Raw genomic sequence first — 20528 nt, 5'->3', positions numbered from 1 at the left:
CTCGCCTTGAAAGCCCCGGGATCCCATGTGGGCGCCGGTTCTAATCCCGGCAGCTCCACTTCCCATCCAGCTCCCTGCTTGTGGCCTGGGAAAGCAGTCGAGGACGGCCCAATGCATTGGGACACTGCACCCATGTGGGAGACCCGGAGGAGGTTCCTGGTTCCCGGCATTGGATCGGCGCAGCACCGGCCGTTGCGGCTCACTTGGGGGGTGAATCATCGGATGGAGGATCTTCCTCTCTGTCTCTCCTCCTCTGTATATCTGACTTTGTAATAAAAATAAAATCTTTTAAAAAAAATTGAAACATTTGTACCACCCCCTTTCCTCCATACCTGACCCTCCCCACCCTTATAAGAACCTCACATGGGCATGCATCCCTCTCAACTATGTAGACAATATTAAAGTAGAAATTAAAAATATTGTATCAGCAGTATCATAGCAATAGAAGATGGTTGTTTGTGATACTTAGAGTTCTGTTTCAGTTTATGTGACACTTTTTGTATTTTTTGAACATTTTTTAAAGGTTTATTTTTATTGGAAAGGCAGATATACAGAGAGGAGGAGAGACAGAGAGGAAGATCTTCCGTCCGATGGTTCACTCCCCAAGTGGCTGCAATGGTTGGAGCTGAGCCAATCCAAAGCCAGGAGGCAGGAACCTCTTCCAGGTCTCCCACACAAGTGCAAAGTCTCAAAGCTTTGGGCCGTCCTCGACTGCTTTCCCAGGCAACGAGGAGGGAGCTGGATGGGAAGTGGGGCCACAGGGATTAGAACCGGTGCCCATATGGGATCCTGGTGTGTTCAAGGCGAGGACTTTAGCTGCTAGGCTATCGTGCTGGGCCCTATGTGTACACTTTTACACTTGAAGAGATGTGTCTAAGGAACAATTTCCTGAATATTTACATTTCTCTCTGGTTTTTTTTTAAGATTTAATTTTATTGGAAAGACATACTTACAGAGAGAAGGAGAGACAGAAAGATTTTCCATCAGCTGGCACATTCCCCAAATGGCCACAATGGTCAGAGCTGAGCCAAGACTGGGTCTCCCACATGGGTCCAGGGAGGTGAGCCATCCTCTGCTGCTTTCCCAGGCCATAAGCAGGCAGCTAGATGAGAAGTGGAGCAGCCAGAACACAAACTGGCATCCATATGGGATGCTGGTATTTGCAGGTGGAGAACTAGCTAGTTGAGACATTGAAATTTCCTTTTTGATTGTAGGGAGCCTCCTTATGACAGTGGAGAAGTAGAATTATCTCTTCCACAACTTTAGTTTGAAGACTAGGACATGTTATTTCATTAACAAATGAATTTGAGAGCCTGGTACAATAGCCTAGTGGTTCAAGTCCTCGCCTTGCTCACACCGGGATCCCATATGAGAGCTGGTTCTAATCCCAGCTGCTCCACTTACCATCCAGCTCCCTGCTTGTGCCCTTGGAAAGCAGTGGAGGACGGCCCAAAGCCTTGGGACCCTGTACCCACCTGGGTGGGAGACCTGGAAGAAATTCCTGACTCCTGGCGTCAGATCAGCTCAGCTCTGGCCATTGCAGCCACTTGGGGAGTGAATTATCGGACAAATCTTTCTTTGTGTCTCTCCTTCTCTAGATATATCTGCCTTTTTAGTAAAAATAAATAATCTTTGAAAAATAGATCTTAAAAAATAAATCATAAAGAAAATGAATTTGAGTTTAGGCTATATCAGGATTAGATTCTGCATATAGCAGAAAATTCTGATAGTAATAATAATGACTGTTTCTCATTTCCTGTTGGTAGATGGCCTACAGAACTGTCTCATGTTACTGGAGCATAACTGTAACATTCTCAGAAAAAGGGAAATATTTCAAAGTATTTGAATTGTAGCGGTTTTTACCTTAAACTGTTAGAAATACTTGAAATAACATAATAATACATTACTGTTACTCAAAAGCAAGAATAATTTTGGAGGCTTAAGTGTTTATTAAAACTAACCTTTATGATACACATTTCTTTCTTTATTCTATTTATTTATTTAGAAGACAGTGACAGAGAAGGATAGAAGGGGAGAGAGGTATTTTTCATTTTGTGTTTAAAAGAAAGAGAGGAGAGAGAGATGTATCTTCCATTCATTTGTTCAGTCCTTAAATGGGCCCAGCAGCCTAGGCTGGTCCAGGCAGAGTCCAGTAGCCAAGAGCTGAGACTCCCACATGGGCAGTGAGAGCCCCGGTGCTTGGTCCATCTGCTGCTGCTTCCCAGGTGCTTTTAGGGAGGGGGGTCCAAACGAAGCAACCAGGACTCACCCCAACACTTGATTGGCTATCCCTTGTGGTGGCTTATTCCACTAAGGCTCCGCGCCTTCTCCTTATAACTTATTGTAGATATCATAGAGACACAATACATTTTAGGTAATTCTGTCCTGATCAGAAACTACATTTGTTAGGCAGCTGTTATATACTAGATAATGATTTGCAAGTTTTTTTGTGTTCTAGAATGTATTATTCCCCAGCATTGTGAAAGGCCTAACAAGCCACCTGCTAGAAATGGCTATCTCATGCTAATCAGTAGTTTCAATTTTTCTTTTATTGTTAAATTGACTCATTTGCTGTGCTTAATTTTCTGTTTTTGGTATATTTGAGTGTCCTTTATTCTAAATGCTTGAGACCAGCAATATTTCAGATTTGGGAATTTTTTCAGGTTTTACAATATTTGCAAAGCCTTTACAAGTAGAATATTCCTAACTCAAAAATCAAAATCCAGAGTGTTCTGAAATTTCAAACTTTGAGAGTACAAACTTGACACAAAGTGTTAACTCATTTAGAACATTCTGGATTTTGCATTTTTACATCTGGGAAGTTTGACTTGTAATGTTTAAACTGACTCTTTTGCTGAAAACAACTAATAGTATACAATAAAGTATTTTAAAATACATGGAAGAACTGACAGGGTGGGAATTATTTTGATTCATATGGATCAGTCTCCTTGCCCAGCTCCCCACTCTTTTTCTCAATTGTTCTCTAAAATGTCCCTCATTCTGAATTTATCTCTTTGCTTCCCTGGGAATATTTAATTTGTTCTTCTATCCCCCATATGTCCTATAAATAGTTCCTAACAGCATTAACATAATTGCTGATTTGCATCATCCCACAATAGTTTCAAAATAATACCAGTATTGCTAGAATTAGATTAGAGACTACTGAATGAAGTTTTAAGATTTCTTAGCAGTTCAATTTGCTATTAGAATTTGTTTTCCTAAGGATCTGTAGTCCTATGTTCTAGTGAACCTTAAAACAAATCTGTTTTGTATGTGTCTGTTACCATCGACCTGACATATGTTTAGGCTTATTTGTTTCGGTGGACTGGCAGTTTTTAGAGATCATGTAAGTCAGATATGTGAAGAAACATTTTCTGAGAAATAATGCTTCTCTCTCCCCTCTATTCTTTTTTCATCTTTGTACTGGTGATGATTTTTATTCATGAAATTTTAAAATACAGTGACATTTGGCTACATCTTTTATTTAGAATTTTATGTTAGTATTACAAAGATGAGGAAGTTGCAGACTCATGTGGACCTCCAATTAGGATGGGGAATGTCAGGGTGAGGGAGAAGGAGAGTGAGAAAAATGTTGATGTTTTCCTGTGTCCAGAAGGATGGATGCACTGCTCCTTGCTGTCAGACTAAATCAGCATTTGGTTGAATCTTGACAGTATTTCTTTCGGTAGGTATGTAAAAATACATATGTGTAGTATATGTTCTGTCTTCTTCTTTTTCTATAAAAGGCTACAAAATACTGTTCTATGCATGTTCATTCTTCCTTACTAATACAGCCTTGAAGATGACTCTGTCAGCACATTGGGATCTGTCTTCTGTATTTCATGATGGATAGGACTTCATTTGGGAATGTATCGTGGGTGATGGTTGTCAGGGTTGTTTCAGGCTTCTGTTATTTAAGTAATATAAGTAATGACACAGTGAATATTTCATACTTTTGCCAATGAGTATTTGGAAAGATCTGTAGTTGTAGAATTGCTGGGCAAAATGGTAAATACATCTAGAATTTTTCTAGGGATTGCTAAGTTCCTCTCCACAGATGAAACTGTTTTGCAGTCCCACTGCCAGTGTGTCATAAAGCCTTGTTCCATACAGTCTTTTTTTTTTTAAAGATTTATTTTATTTTTATTACAAAGATATACAGAGAGGAGGGGAGATAGAGAGGAAGTGGAGCTGCCAGGATTAGAACCGGCGCCCTTATGGGATCCCGGTGCGTTCAAGGACCTTAGCCACTAGGCCACACCGCCAGGCCCTCCATACAGTCTTAATATAATCTGAGGTAGCTTTTCGGAGGGCAGTGAGGGAGTGTGCGGACGCCTCTTGCAGCAGAAGGAGATGTCTTAATCCCCTCCTCCGTTTCGCTTGGTAACAATAAAGGCCATTCATACTTGCAAAAAAAAAATATATATATATATAACCTCAGGTTTAAAAGTGGATTTGTATTACCTGATAGGTAAACCACATTGTATTACAATTTTGAATGCATTTCTCTAATTATGAAGCTAGTTGTGTATCTTTCTATAGGTTTATATGAATTTTCTTCAGTGGTTTTCCTTTATATATTTTGCACATGTTTTTCTGTTTTGAATTTAAAAGCTTTTAAAATTTTACAGATGCTATCACTTTTTCTTGATGTAAGTTGCTTTTATTTTGTTTTCCAACTTGTCATGTCTTTTACCTTTGTTACAGCGGTATGTTTTGCTGTTTACATTTAAAAGTTTAATATTATTGAGTTTCTTTTATTTAATTACTTCTAGATTTTGTGTCAAACTAGACTCTAACCATGATATAGGATATAGGCCTGTAAACTAGCAGTTTAACCACTATGCCAAACGCCTGCCCCTACTGCATGTTTATTCTAATGTAGTGTGAAGTATGCATCCAATTTTATTTTTTTCCAAATGTCTGTGTTATTGTTGCAGCACTTGTAACTGCTAATTTGATACTTTGAGTCTGTTTATGAATTTTATTGGGTTCCATTGATGTTTTTTTACTCATATACCAGTGGCACAGTGTTTTACTAGTAAGAAGCCCAGGTCTTTCATTATTATTTCCAAATTAGGTAATTACAGCAAATACTGGCTCACCATGTCTCCTACCACCTATAGCAAGCTGAGCAATCGTGTGGTACATGTGTGAATGTTTTGGCTCATAAAGTAGGTTGCTCTTTAGTTCTATGTTGCTGCAAGAGGCCTTGCCATGAGACTTGGAACAAACTGCTTTTAGTATCACTTCTAAGCAAACCACTTGGCTTCTTTGGTCCTATTTTCTCAGCAGGAGAAAGCAAAAAGGACTGAACTCTTGGTTATCTTCAGGGTTGTTTCTGAATCAGGTGAAAGTGCTCATCTGGTAAGAACATCTGGAGATGTGGCATGAAGTTGTGTCTGCCTTTTGTTCCCCGGTGTCTTTTGTTACGTTCATGGAATAGACTCCAGGTTCTGTATCCTAGTTCTTTATTCTTCTCACGGTTTTTTTTTTTATTGCAGTTTTTTTTTTTCTTTGCTACACTTCTTTTATTGGCTCCAATTTCTTTTCTGCTGAATAAGCAAGAATTACCACTACTTGGCAGCTCGACACTTCCCAACTGACCCCAACTGGAAAAAAAATTACATGCAGTAAATGTGAATGATTTGTCTCCCTGGCAGAGTTTCTTTTAAAACAAAACAACAACAAAAAACTTAACTGCTGCCAGTAGTTCAATCTTCTGATGCACAAAAACAATAAGAAAAATTGCCTCCACTGTTTGAGAAAAACTGACCAGACTGGGGCCAGGTCATTATCTGCTGTTGTAAGAAATTTGCTGTGTTCTTATTTCCCAATGCCCAGCCTTCAGGAGATTAGGAAAGAAAGTGGTGAAAAAAGGAATTAACATGTGGAGAAATTCTAGGTAACTTTGTTACCAAAAAAAAGTGGGGAGGGGTTATTAGAATTATATTAAGTTAAAGCATGTTGAACTTGACAAATACAAAAACGTTGTATCTTACTTAAACTTCAAAAGAATAATGGACTTCTCAGTTTCTGGATGCTGCATGGTAAATTAGCTATTAGCTATAAAAGTACTAAATCAGAGAAAGACATGAAAGAAACTTTACTATGGAAGACGGAAAAAAACCAACGTAGACAGTAAATATGCTTACTCAGGAAGAGTAAGAAAATCAAGAAAGAATTTTCAGCAGTTAAGTCTTTTTTTATGATTTATTTATTTTTATTGAAAAGGCAGATATACAGAGAGGAGCAGAGATAGAAAGATCTTCCGTCTCCTGGTTCACTCCCCAAGCGGCCGCAGTGGCTGGAGCTGAGCCAATCTGAAGCCAGGGGCCAGGAACTTCCTCCAAGTCTCCCATGTGGGTGCAGGGTCCCAAAGCTTTGGGCCGTCCTCAACTGCTTTCCCAGGCCACAAGCAGGGAGCTGGATGGGAAGCGGGGCTGCCGGGATTAGAACCAGTGAGTATATGGGATCCCGGCACGTTCAAGGTGAGGACTTTAACTGCTAGGCTATCGCGCCGGACCCAGCAGTAAATTCTTTTTAAAAAAAATTATTTTAGAGGATTTACTTATTTGAAAGGCAGGGTTACAGAATGTGGAGAAAAGACTAATATCCTCTGACTACCAGTTTATTCCTTAGATGGCCTCGTTGACTAGGGCTGGACAGGCCAAAGCAAGCCAGGAGCTTTTTTCAGTTTTCCCACATGGAATCAGGGACTAACTACTTGAGCCGTTCTCTGCTTCTTTCCCAGTTACATTAGCAGGGAGCTGGAACAGAAGTAGAGTAGCTGGGACTCAAACCAGCATTCATCTCGAATGCTGGGATTGCAGGTTGGGTCACAATACCACGCTACTGTGAATCAAGTCTTCATGGTCAGTAAGGGATGGCTTAAAAAGTTTACAGAGGAATGTGGTATATAAAATTCCCATGCTCAAAAGCCTGATACTTTTTTTTAAAGATGGAGCTTGGACTCTAACACAAATGCTACGAATGAATGTTCTATTCTTTTGTGAAAATCCTAGAATCATGAGTTCTTAAAGACCAAGTTACCAGTGAAACATCCACACATTTCTGTATAAGATACTGTTTGTCCCTGGAGTGGAGGTCAGAATGAGGAGGAGGGATAAGTGTGAACTGTGCAGAAGAGTATTTCTGCATATATGGTGGCATCCCCTCAAGCATAAATAGGCCACCAGCATTCTTTTCTTGGGCAAGGTTAGGCCTGGCTGTGATAACTCACATGTGTCAGTTATTGGATAAATGGATAAAAAGACGAAATTCTGCATCTTAAAGGTGGTATAAGAGGTTAGGGAAAAGGAATTGTTAAATTTAGTGAATAGTTAAGAATCATCTGTATTTTGGAAAGTATGTTTCTCCTGGGAAGCAATCATCTAAATTTGGAATGAAGCAATACATTTCATTGTCCGCTCTCTTTTTAAGATTTCATTTTTATATGAGCGCTTAAAAGAAGATGATGTTTGAAGAATCTAGTTTTAAAATTTGAGTTTCCTCAATGTAATAGGTGCTTACATTTTAGGGTATGTACTCATTTTTTTTAAATCAAATGTCCCCAACTTAGTCCTCCACTTTATTTACTATTTCCAGTGAAACCACAAAATAAAACTGCTGCATTTTAAAAATATTTATTTATTTATCTTCATATGTATGTAAGTATGTATTTATTTAGGAAAGGAAGATTAACAAAGAAAAAGAGAAACAGAAAAAGGTTTTCTATTCACTGGTTCACGCCCCAAATGGCCCTCACAATCAGAGCTGAGCCAAGAGCCAGGATCCAGAAGCTTCTTCCAGGTTTCCCACGTGGATACAGGGTCCCAAGAACTTGTCCCATCTGCTTTCCCAAGCTATAAGCAGAGAGCTAAATGGGAAGTGGAGCAATTGGGACATGAATCGGCATCCATATGGAACACTGGTGCTTACAGACAGAAAATTAGCCAATTGAACCATCACACCAGCCCCATGCAAATTTGCCATCCCCACAAACTTATCTACTACTTGAAGTGTTGATTTAAAATATAGAGTATTTAATCTCATTCTTCGCCATTCCAATATTTGAAATAGAAAAATAAAAAAATTATTTACTCATCTTAGTTTTATAAACAGCTTTTCATGGAAAAATCTATTTAACAATAATTAAATGTTAAATTCTTATTTCTTTTTTTTTTTTTAAAGATTTATTTTTATTACAAAGTCAGATATACAGAGAGGAGGAGAGACAGAGAGGAAGATCTTCCGTCCAATGATTCACTCCCCAAGTGAGCCGCAACAGGCCGGTACGCGCCAATCCGAAGCCGGGAATCAGGAACCTCTTCCAGGTCTCCCACGCGGGTGCAGGGTCCCAAAGGTTTGGGCCATCCTCAACTGCTTTCCCAGGCCACAGGCAGGAAGCTGGATGGGAAGTGGAGCTGCCAGGATTAGAACCGGCGCCCATATGGGATCCCGGCGTGTTCAAGGCGAGGACTTTAGCCACTAGGCCACGCCGCTGGGCCCAAATTCTTACTTCTGAAATTGCTATTCACATGTATACCATTCACATATGTATAATATACTATCCTTTAGAGACATTATTTACTATAGCCAGTAAACAGGTCATTGTTAAATAACTATTGAAAAAACTTTCTTCCTATATACATGAGGTTTGAATAGATTTCAGGTAGTTCCTGAATAAAAAATCAAAACTTGTTGCTAGCTGCTATTTTATGTAATTCATCACGTGAAAGAAAAATGTAAAATGGAGTCATGTAAGAAGGGTGGACGACCAACTAAAAAGCACATATGTGCTTAGAACAGTTCTTCTGGTGGCAGTGGCAAGGATTCGTTAAGGTGTTGATTGGAATCAAGAAGGATAGAGTACTCTTGACATTGATTGTCATTGTTGAAATCTTGACTTTGCATGAAATCTGGTGGCAAGGGCAAGTTGAGTGAGTCAGGAAGAGGTGAAGGTTTATGATCTTCACAGGTTTGATTGAGGCAGTCCACAGGTGATGGGAAAACATCAGAATCATCTGGAAGAGGAGGTGCAGTTGTCATTATGGGTGTGACAGATTGGTTCATCTCCTGTCCTTCCAAATCAAGACAGGGAGGTGGTGGAGGCAGATCTGCATCATCCGATAAAGAAACTGCAGTGCCAATTGTCGATCTGTCAGCACTGTCCTCTGAAGCATCATTTACGTGCTCTTTTGTTGTGTCTATTTTGGAGTTACTAGAATTCTCGAGGTTTTCATTTGATTCAAACAACTTAATTTCTAAATTGTCTGCTAAAAGTGTGCTTTTGCCCGGTTTCCAAGTTATGAGTGAGGCAATCGATGTACGTTTCGAGGTTACTTCATTCTGTCTAATGTTATCCATACATAGATCGGGTGTTTCCCCATCAGCAAATGGAGACCTACCTGCCCAATTTTGATCATTTAAAACTGGCTTTTTCATGCATTTCCAAAGTACAATGATAATTATTGCTATCAGCATAAAGGTCAGAATTATACCAATTAATATGGCAGCTGTTGAACTAGAATTGGTCTTGTGTAAGGTTTCTTTGTTAGTGGTAGCATGAAAGGTGAATCCTGGTGTAATCCTTGGTGGATTTTGGACACTTGGTGTTAGTTGTGTGGATAGATCATGTGTAGTTGGTGGTAGTGGTTTTGAAGATGAGGTGTGCGCAGACAATAAGGCTTGCCGAGGAGAGGCATGCACAGATTGTGTTGGTGGTTTTCTAACAGAGGTGAACTCAGATACTGCTGTTTGTGCAGAGGTGGTGTTGGCTGTCGATGGTGTGGCTTGATTGATGGTGTTGTATGTAAGTGGAGGTCGGGCAGAACTTTGTGCTGTAGGTTTTGCAGAAGAGATTAGGGCAGCTGGTGTTGGTTCTTCACCAGTGACTTTGGATGGCAACAGTGTTTGTTCAGCAGAAAAGTTGTTGAATTCCGTTGGTAAAGTCGAATGATTTTCTGTTGTACTTTCAGAATTGGCCAAGATATTTGATATTGATGAGCTAGATGTTGTAGGTTGTACCCATTTGTTTGTTGTGTTTGCCTTCGTCTCTGAGGAAAACGCATTATTGTTCAGGAATCCACAAAACAAAGTTAAGATGAAATATTTGGAATCCATTTCAGAATCTTCCTCCTTACTAGCACTTGTATAATGAAAGAAAGAAGAAAAATCAATTAAATATAATTTGGTATCTGATTACATTTGATTTTTCATTACAGAGCCTATCATAAATAGGTTGGTACTTAACTAATATTTGTTATTCCTCACTTATTGGCCATACTGTAAGCTAGTGCAAACTACTCTCGAATATGCTCCAACTCATCGCAGAGCACTTTGACATCCTTGGGAATGTTATCTTAATTTCAGGTTCTGTAGTTGGGTCCATCCACTGCCTGTATTTCTTTTACTCTAGAATTATATTGCTTGTGCCCTGGCCATCCGTTACCCAATCTAGTTATCCTTTTTCTCTTCTCTCTGTTTTCACCCCCAACCTCAACCACAATTAAACACTATAGAGTTTGCTTTCACTAATATTCCAGTAGCTTGGGCCCGGTGGTGTGGCCCAGCAACTAAAGTCCTCACCTTGAACATGCTGGGATCCCATATGGGCACCGGTTCATATCCCGGCAGCTCCATTTCCCATCTAGCTCCCTGCTTGTGGCCTGGGAAAACAATCGAGGATAGCACAAAGCCTTGGGACCCTGCACCCGTGTGGGAGACCTGGAAGAGGTTCCTGCCTCCTGGCTTTGGATCGGCATAACACCGGCCATTGCGGTCACTTGGGGAGTGAATCATCGGAGGGAAGATCTTCCTGTCTGTCTCTCCTCCTCTGTATATATCTGACTTTGCAATAAAAATAAAATAAATCTTTAAAAAACTTCTAGTAGCTTATTGTGATACAGTCTTTCTTTCATATTATTTTCACTAGCTTCTCTGTTCCTCCTAACTTCTAAATATGGATACTCAGTTGTCATTTTTATCTGCTTTTATTTGCTCCTGATTCAGTAAGATTTTACATCTCAGCTTTTTGCCATAGTTCCCAAACCTGTACACTCTCCTAAATCTCCTTTGTTCTGATTCTGTTTGTTGATGTCATTGTAGACATATCGTTGCATACATCCCACTATCAGCATATTGCATATATTTAAAGTAGATTTCATTTTTAACTCAAAGGGGACTTCTTTCTCAGCTTCTTTCTCTGTTCTCGTTTTTGGTACAATGAAGTTTCCTATACACAGAGTCTGTTCTAGTAGTAATTTGTGCAAAACTCTCAACAACTGACAAAATTTCCATGTTTGAGCATCTCATATTTCTAAAGGCCTGATCAATCTCAGAATCCTGGGTTGATCTCTGAAGCTTGTCAGGTCAGTCCTTTGGCTGCTTTCTGTTATTTGTTGGCTAACACCATCCTTCTGGTGGACTCTGGTCTTAGCTGAAGAGATACTTAGATACAGGTATACACATACTTGCATTTAGGATTGCTGCCTTCAAGTGTTGCAGGTTTCAATGACAAGAAACAGGTAAAAAAAATAATTATAATAATACGATCAGGGTTTTTTGATAAAGTTATCAGGAGATGCACAGAAATAGCAAGCTAGTCCATGAATTAGGGAAAGTATCTCAGCGAAGTGAAATGTGAACTGACACTTGAAATATCTGTAAGAACGAATTGATCAAATAAATATTCCAGCCAAGAGGGACAACATACAGACAAGGACAATAAAGCACGTGAATAAGTTTGGAGGTCTGGTTAGGGTAGAAGCTGAAACTTGAGGAGTTGAGGTCCAGTTCTGTTTCTGCAGCCGTCTGCCGTCTACTCTGTCCTCAGTTGCCTTGCCTTTACAATGAGTTATGCAAAGACAGTGTGAGCTCTTGCATGTAATATACGGTTTTGTATAACAGTACTCACAAGAGCTTCTTCACATTAGGGAAAGAAAAATCTGAGTGTTAAATGTTAGCATATATGATTATTAGCTCTAGTTTTTGTATGATTCATAGATTTATCCAAGAGATTTAATGTCCTATTGCAAGGCACAGTAAGGTTTTGAATATAAACAGAGTGCTCAGAATATTCAAGTTTTCATTTGCTTTTTTCTCTTGTAATTAGTATGTGGTGATGATAGATAATCCTATTTTGGGAGAAAAAGGGATATGATTTCCTCTCCCACTCACATTTTGTCGTCTTTTTCACTCTAATACATCAAACTTAAATTTTTAAATAATTCTTTGAACTCTCCTGTATACTAGTGATGAATCAATCCTGAAAGCATGCTTGGTCGGGTTATCACTTGCTTGCTTGTGAGTGCCCCACTGCTGTTGAAACTTCTGAACTGAACTTTGTGCTTCCTGGTTTGAGTTATCCAATCAAGACTCACATCTTAGGACCGGAACCTCTCACTAAGTTATACCTACTCTTTCCCACCTACATACTTCGTAAATTCCCACCTTTAACTCCAAAGCAGACAGTTTTAATTATGGTCTTCTTCACACTTGTAGAGTATCCCCCCCAATATCTCACCTATTTTGCCTTCTGACTGCATGTCTGACTCTTTCAGACAGAAGTTTAAATTCTCTTCTGAAACCAATGTCTCTGTGACTGACCCGGCCCATAGCTGCGGCTACTCACTGAATCTCCATGCTTCTTTGTCTTTAGGATTCCTTACCTTTAATATGTGTGCTTATTTTTTTTTATTACTTAGATGTTCATATTTTCATTATATTATTCATATCCTCTCAAACAAGATCATAAAGAACTTTGAAGGAGGTGGTAAAAAAAAAACAAAAGAAAAATACTGATCTGGAACATACTTTGTGGTATAGTGTCTCGGGTATTCTGTGTGCTTTACTTTACTTGTAAGTGACTTTATGAGGAAATTCAAATGAGCTGAGCAGCTGGCACAGTGTTACATCAGTGGCAGACTAAGGATTTGTTAGGCGGGACCATCTCTACCCCTCCCTGCCTCAGTGTTTTTATATCTGTTTTCTCTGCAGCATAGTTCTTGATGTAATAGGCACTGAGCAACCATTGAACTGTGTTTGGCTCTTTGCCTCTCTTTCTGTTTCATTTTTTATTAATATTCCTGCCAGAGTGTAAGCAGAGAAAGTGAAATCTCAGTCAGTAAATTTTTTTTTTCCCTCTGTTTAAATGTTCAAAATTTGGGGGAAAGTGAAGCTTTTCACATAGATGTAGAGGCTTGAGTCCTGTGCCATGGATCATTGTCCATGCACTTCATACCAACCATCTGTTCTTAAAAATGACCCAAGATGTTATTCTTCAGAGTTCCATTTTTCAAATGTTTTCAAAGGCACCAGCTGAAGCAACAGAAAATATGGGCCATGAATTATCTTCAGCCAAAAATGTTTTTTTCTTTTGTGACTTTGCTTAAAATAAAGAAGCCATATGGTTCCTCTTTTCAGTTAGCTGAGAACTGCATTAGGCAAGGAAAGAGCCCAAACAGGAATGTAATTAGCAAGCAGTCTAGTTTCTAAGTTCTATTTTGATGGACCCATGTCCTCTTAGGTCAGTAGGAAGCTGGTAGACCCTCCAGTAAATGAGATTCTCATTTGTCATTTAAGGATCACTGTAATATTGAAATGAAATTCTTCTCTGACTTAGCCTTCAGTTAGTCCTTTACCCTTCTAGGATCTGCCCCTATCAGAGTACTAGAATTTGTGTTAGAATGTGTTTATAGCCCTTCAGAGTAATATGGGAAAGAAGGAACAAGACTTAAAAGAGGAATAAATAGGGGTTACAGTGGCAAGAAAATGAGTTTGTATTGGGAAGATGTGAGGCCAGTGTTAGGTACAGAAAGTTATTTGGCATGCATTTTTAAAGAGATTTATTTATTTTTATTTGAAAGGCAGGTTTTGCAGGAAGAGGATAGACAGAGGTTCCATCTGCTGGTTCACTCCCCAAATGGCTGTAATGGCCAGAGCTGATCTGAAGCTGACAGCAGGAGCCTCTCCCATGTCTCTCACATAGTTGCAGGGTTCCCCAAGGACATGGGCCATTCTCCATGCTTCCCCAGGACGCAACCAGAGAGCCACATTTCAAGTGGAGCGGCTAGGATATGCTCCAGTACCCATATAAAATGCTAGCACTGACAGAGATATTTTTAAAGGTTGGCATTTTAGATTATATATTGGCTGTGATGGAACACATTTAGGTAATCATAGTTCCATGATTCCATAGTTCCACAGGGTGAAGTATTAGCCTGTTGAACCACTGTGCCTGCCCCATACAATATACATTTTTTTAAAAAATGTAAGTGGTATATACCTGAAGTACAAAACTGCTCCCCGGAGGGAAAGAAGGTAATGACAAAGAAGGATGTGTAGTAGAGAAATTAAAAGGAGAAGAAAATTTGAAATAAAATTTTGAAAAAGCAATACAAAGACATTTTTTTAAAAAGCACAGGAGAGAAAACATTTCAGGAAGCAGTAACTATGGAAAAAGGGAAGAGCAGTTGAGTAGCAAAAGTATTCAGAAGATGAAAAGTTAGCAGATACAGGAAATACAGTTCTGTTTTCAGTAACAAGTTAGGAAAGAAGGTTCAAGTGGGTAGAACAAAGACACTGGGGGAGAAGATTGAAGTGGGTGAGAAGTAGTATAGCCTGCTGCTTGCTGTCCCTGGCCTGTGTGGGTGCCGGAAGCCGGCAGAGGGCTCTGGTTCCAAGATGGAGGACTCAAAGGAAGAGCCCTCTCAGCCTCACTTGTCTTTCACTTCAGACTGTCTTGTCGGCTGGAAGGATAATTAAGATCCCGCAGCCTCCCTCTTCCCCTAGCCCCTCACTGCACTGCCCAGAGGCATGCCTGCTGGTTGACACGAAGGACTGGTGCACATTGCTCAAAGGGTTTTTCTAGAAATCATAGTCTGCGGTTCAGGCACATCAAATTATGAGGTGAAGAAAGGAGATGTGTCAACCCTGCTAAGGCAATGCTTTACTCATTATTTGAGACTGACAAATCTGTGATTCTAGCCCTTTGCTTTACTAAATATTTGATTTTTTTTTTAAAAAAAGCTGTTTTAAACTGACATTTTAAACGTAGTTGAAATGAAGCATGAGTCTCCATGTATTAGACATGTTTTCATGATGTAGAACTATATAAAGGTGCAGCATTTAAAACTGGTATTAGCCAGCAGGTGTTGGGCACAGTGGCTAAACCGCTGCTTGAGGTGCCTACATCCCATATCAGATTGCCTGAGTTCCAGTTTTGTCCATGGTGTCCATTCCAGCTGCTTACTGATGCAAACCCTGGGAGGTAGTTGGGTCCTTGGCCTTCACCTAGCCAAGACTTTATAGTTATAGACATTTGGGTAGAGTGCGCCAGTGGATTGGAGACATGTTTCTCTCTCTCTCTCTACCTCTCAAACAAACTAAGTAAATAAATATAATCTTAAAAATAAAACTGATGTTACTAAGTTACATATGCTAAGAAATGTTATCTTTTAAAGAGAATCAGAAATTTAGAGAATATACTCCATACAAAAAGGCAAGTGTAAATAGCATATTAAAAAAATCTGTGTTCTCAGGCCTGGCACCATAGCCTAGAGGCTAAAGTCCTTGCCTTGCACGTGCCAGGATCCCATATGGGCGCCAGTTCTAATCCCAGCAGCCCCAGTTCCCATCCAGCTCCCTGATCGTGGCCTCGGAAAGCAGTCCCAGCTTGTAGCCTGGGAAAGGACAGGCCAAAGCCTTGGGACCCTGTACCCACACGGGAAACCCAGAAGTTCCTGACGTCTGGCTTTGGATCAGTGCAGCTCTGACCACTGCCGTCACTTGGGGAGTGAATAATTGGACAGAAAGTCTTCCTCTGTCTCTCCTCTCTGTATATCTGATTTTCCAATAAAAATAAAAATAGATCTTAGAACAAATTTGTTTTCTTGTTATTTTCATATATTAATTACTTATGAGGAAAATAGATTAAAATTTAGTGATGATATGATCTCCGACTAGTCATGCTCTACCACAAAACATGGAAAATTGCAGTTGTGTGTCATGAAAATCAAAAAAGAAATTGACCTTAAAAGGAAACACTTGATTAGTCAGTATTTAATGACTATTTCCTTAATAATAGGACCCTTATCAGAGGCTCAGAAGTGCTTGGTAGTGGTATTTTTTTTTTTTACAGATAAGGAAATGGAAATAAATAGAGTAACTTGGTAAAATGTCACAGCTCTGAGTTGCGGACACTTACAGAAACTATGCCAGTCTGGTGCATTTGCCTTCTATTTGTTACATATGATGCACTGTTTTTTATAACAAAATTATGAAGTAGAACTCTTGCGAAGAAAGGAGAATGTCAGCTGCCTAAAAACAAATATGGAAATAACTTTGGGTGCTAAGTTTGCATAAAACATAGGAAAAGAAATATAAGATCCATTTTAGTTCTGTGCTTCTATGATAACAGTTGTGGGAGATTTGAATGATTCATTTGTAAGATACCATATTTAGTAAATTTACTGAAAATTTGTGATGATTTCAGATGATTGTGTATTGAAAGGCATTATATTTGTATTTAATACTTTCAAACTTACTCAGATTTGATCAGTTTAAGTAGAATTATGTGACAAGCAGTTGAAAACAGACACTATTAAACTTTAAGCTTAAAGACTTTAAAAATGTATAGACATATCTTATCAAAAAAGAGATAGAAATTATTTTCAAACTTCTGTAATAACTAGAAAAAAATCCATAATGGGCTTACGTAAGAAAAAAATCACAACTATTTTTGAAGTATTGAAATTGGAAATCATTCGCTGTAAATTTATTCATTGACATTATAGCCAAGTAACTGGGTTCCTGCCCACCATGGGGAAGAGCTGGATTGAGTTTCCCCGCTCCTGTCTCTGGCCCTGATCTGGTCTGTCTCTACTTTGGGAACGAGCCAGTAGATGAGAGTACATGTTCTTTCTCTGTGTGTGTGTCAGCCATCTGCCTCAAAGAAATCTTTTTAAAAACAATGTGTGATGTAAAAAGTAGATAATGTGAATGCATGCCTGAATATAACTTCCTTCCCTTAGTGAACTTGTAAAACGTTACATTTTTACACAATCATTAAATATAAAATTCTGTTTGTAAAAATAAAACATAGTAATCATTGGATATCTCATATAATTTCTTTTAAATAAAATGGAGGTAAAGATATCTAAGAAAGGTGATTATGGAATGTAAAAGGAAATTGAAATAAAAATAACTTACCTATGGATTATACTATATATAGAGAAAATTTATGAAAAGCAAGTATCAGTCTTTTCAAGGTTAGCTATGGAATCAAGTTTTATTTCCCACTTTACCAGGGCTATAGTTTTTTTGTTTTTTTGTTTTGTTTTGTTTTGTTTTGTTTTGTTTTTGGTATAAAACTAAGGTTAACAAACATGACTGAATAAGTTTAAAAGGACATATATTACGCAAACAAAATCTTTCTTGAAGGCAAGCTAAGTACTGAATTTTTTTTTAATCCCATATAATAAAATGAGAAAAATCTGTTAGAGACAGCTATAAGCTCTCAGCCTTGAATGAAGTTAAATTTAGGACACTAACGGCTTTTTAATTTTTAAAACAAATTTTATATAATGCAAATATCGAACCAAATTACTTGTCTGAAATTTTTCTTACCTCAGCTGTTAACTTCTTTTGCAGGATGCTAAATTCTTGATCTAGCTGGACATTTTGGTGATTTGCTAAGAAAGCAAAAGGGGTGGTTCACTTCAGATTAAAAATGGCCCTCCAGCAAACTAAACTGGTTTCTATAGAAAAAGAGGAAGTTTATCAATAGCTGATTCCGGAAGTGCAAAAAGCCACAAAATGACTAAGAAAAGTATTGCTTTAACGGAAGTTACTTTGACACACAAATTGGAGCTAGATGATTTGAGTGCTGTTGATGAATGTTTATAAATAGACATTTAAAACTCTCTAATAATGTATTTAAGTCTTTTAAATAGTTAGAATAAAGTTCCAAGGAGAAAATTATGTGGTCTAAGGGAAAGCCACTGGTTGGCTTGTTCCCAAAGTGAGATTTCTTTCTGCAAGGAGTGAATGTTGTGTCTGTCACTATTCCTCTGAGTTACCAGTTCCTCTTTAGAAGGAATGCTTCCCTTATTGGACCATTATAAGGATTAAACAACATAATAAGTATAAATACTTTTAAGTAACCAGCAAATGTTAATGTAATTTCCCCATCTGAAATATAGGAAAACCCAGCTAACAGTGTAATGAAATTTGGGTTTACACAGTACTATAGTAGGTTAAGGTTTCATCTGCAGTGCTGGCATCCCTCATGGGTGCCAGTTCAGGTTCTAGCTCCTGTATTTCTGCTAGCTCTCTGCTAGTATGCTGGAAGGCAGCAAAGAATGGCTAAGTCCTTGGGCCCATGAACCCAAACTCCAGGCTCCCGATTTCAAACAATCCCAGTTTCAGCTGTTGTGGCCATTTGGGGAGTGAACCAGTGAATGGATGATCTCTCTCTCTCTCTCTCTCTCTCTCTCTCTCTCTCTCTCTCTCCCCCCTTGCTCTGTAATCTGCCTTTCAAATAGAAATAAATCTTTTTAAAAAAAAAATAGGAAAGTATTTGGATCAAATGCTTAATTTTTTTTTTTTTAGTTCAGATAGATTGTTCTTAGGGGAAAATTTAAAAAATTGGAAATCATTTTTAAAATAAGCAAAGTATACTTACTGTAAAGAGTCCATGTGAGTATAAATTTCTTTGGCCAAATCATCTTCCAACATCTTTCATAATTCCTAATTTGTAAATTTATTATCAGATGAAATAAATGCCAAATGCCTTAGCTCATGCTGTGATAGTAGGTCTGATAATCTATATGCTGTTGCCACTGGTTCCAGCATAGAAGCACAGATTTCATGGTCCTTATAACTGGGTACAAAATAAATGGCAGAGTAAAATCAAAATGCTATATGTAGCTTTAAAAAGACAGTTTTATTTCTTTCTTTGGAAGATAGAGTTGTAGAGACAAAGAGGGAGAGATGAAGAGAAAGTAGTTATTCTGTCTGGTTTCCTCCCCAAATGGCTACAACAGCTGGAGCTAGGAGCCTCTTCCAGATTTGCCATGTGGGTACAGTGGCCAAGTATTTGAACCTTTTTCCCTAGCTTCCCCAGGTACATAAGCAGGGAGCTGGACCCAAAGTGAAACAGCCAGCATTCAGACCAGCACCCGCACATGATGCCAGTTATGCTGGCACCAACTTTACCCTCTATGCCACAGCACCAATCCCTGTACATTTTAAGTTCATAATTAAGTAGTGAACCATAATGTTCATAGGTAGCTATGTTTTTATTAATAAATAAATAGTGTGTAAGTTTGAAACATAAAGCCATCTTACCTACCATCTTTCCTACCAAGTTTGGAAAGTAAGCACTATTCTAAGTGCCTGAACTGCTGTTGGATGATATCCTGCTGAGGTTCGGTACTGAGTAGCCTGGAGTGTGTGATGACTTTCAAATATTCTTGAAGTGCATAATAGCTTTCTGTTGATTTGACCAACAATGTTGAAGAGGAAAGTAGTTTCCTGCTTGATTTATTATTTTCACAAAGATGCTATTTTATTTTCATTTCTGGCACTTGGTTTAAGAGAGGGCTTTGTGTTAGCACTGTATTCTGGTACATACTCTAAAAACCTTAATTTTCAGAGAGAGAACTCTGCCCAGTTCTCCTTCTAATCTGGGCCATTTCACTCTTAAATGATAACCTGATGTCCCCGTGATTGGCATGATATAGTCCCATGCTTTCTTTTTTACTTTGTTGACGTTTAGCTTTACTTGCAGTGGGTTGTTTTTCAAATTGGTAATAACTTGGGTACAATACTAATGCTTTTTCCTCTCAATTTGAGATATAGCCTAGCTGTTTGGAGCCATGGTACTTGTAAGAAATGGATTTATGAACAAAATCAATGTCGCTTAGCAAGTTGCGTAATAATTGCCAGTACCTGGAGCTCACCTTATTCCAGTTGAGTCAGATGGAAGCTGTGGGAATTGGGTATTGATGTCTTTGACAGGTGATTCTGCCATGTGGCCAGGATGAGAATCACTGGCCTTGGAGGGGGCGTGGGGAATACAAAGTTTTAAAATAAACTTATCATTTTTATTTCCATTTTTTTTCTACAAAAAAAGTTAATTCACTCACACACACACTTCCTATCTGCTGATTTACTCTCCCAAATGCCCATGTGGCCCAGGCTGGCCTGCTTGGCCCAGCAGAAGATTGAAACCAGGAGTAGGGACTCATCTTATCCCTACTGAGTCAGATGTGGGAGTTTGTGAAATCTTTTCCCCTTTTTAAAAAATAAACTTATCCTTCCTTCCCATTTTTCCACTTTTTAGTTTTTTTGAAAGGCAGACAGAAAGAGCTCCCATCTGCTGGTGCTCACGGTGGGGAGAGTGGGAATTAAGCCTGGCAGGGAGCTGGAGTCAGGAGCCCAGAAATGAACCCAGGTTCTGTGATACAAGACGGGCATTTTAGCCAGCACCAAAACTGCTAAGCTTTACACCTACCCCTAGAATC

At 38.8% G+C, this 20528-nt stretch overlaps 2 protein-coding genes across 5 annotated transcripts in view; one reads left to right on the top strand and one right to left on the bottom strand.

The window, feature by feature from the left end:
* Positions 1 to 20528, top strand: part of NF1 (neurofibromin 1) — a 246717-nt gene that overhangs the window by 170502 nt on the left and 55687 nt on the right. The gene's annotated exons all lie outside the window — the stretch shown is intronic.
* EVI2B (ecotropic viral integration site 2B) lies at positions 8701 to 17772 on the bottom strand. Of its 2 annotated transcripts, none has more exons than XM_004593893.2 (2): positions 17629 to 17772; positions 8701 to 10150 (listed from the first exon to the last, which is right to left on the bottom strand). In XM_004593893.2, exon 2 carries the CDS (start codon positions 10123 to 10125, stop codon positions 8803 to 8805), a length of 1323 nt encoding a protein of 440 aa, XP_004593950.2. In that variant the 5' UTR covers positions 10126 to 10150; positions 17629 to 17772; the 3' UTR covers positions 8701 to 8802. The 2 variants fall into 2 exon arrangements, with proteins under 2 accessions (XP_004593950.2, XP_058531537.1); XM_058675554.1 differs by lacking the exon at positions 17629 to 17772 and adding an exon at positions 17212 to 17233.

Source organism: Ochotona princeps, chromosome 17, assembly GCF_030435755.1.
Source record: "Ochotona princeps isolate mOchPri1 chromosome 17, mOchPri1.hap1, whole genome shotgun sequence".
NCBI classification, from domain to species: domain Eukaryota; kingdom Metazoa; phylum Chordata; class Mammalia; order Lagomorpha; family Ochotonidae; genus Ochotona; species Ochotona princeps.
The sequence above is the reverse complement of the archived record's forward strand: the minus strand, read 5'-3'. Positions and strand labels throughout refer to the sequence as shown.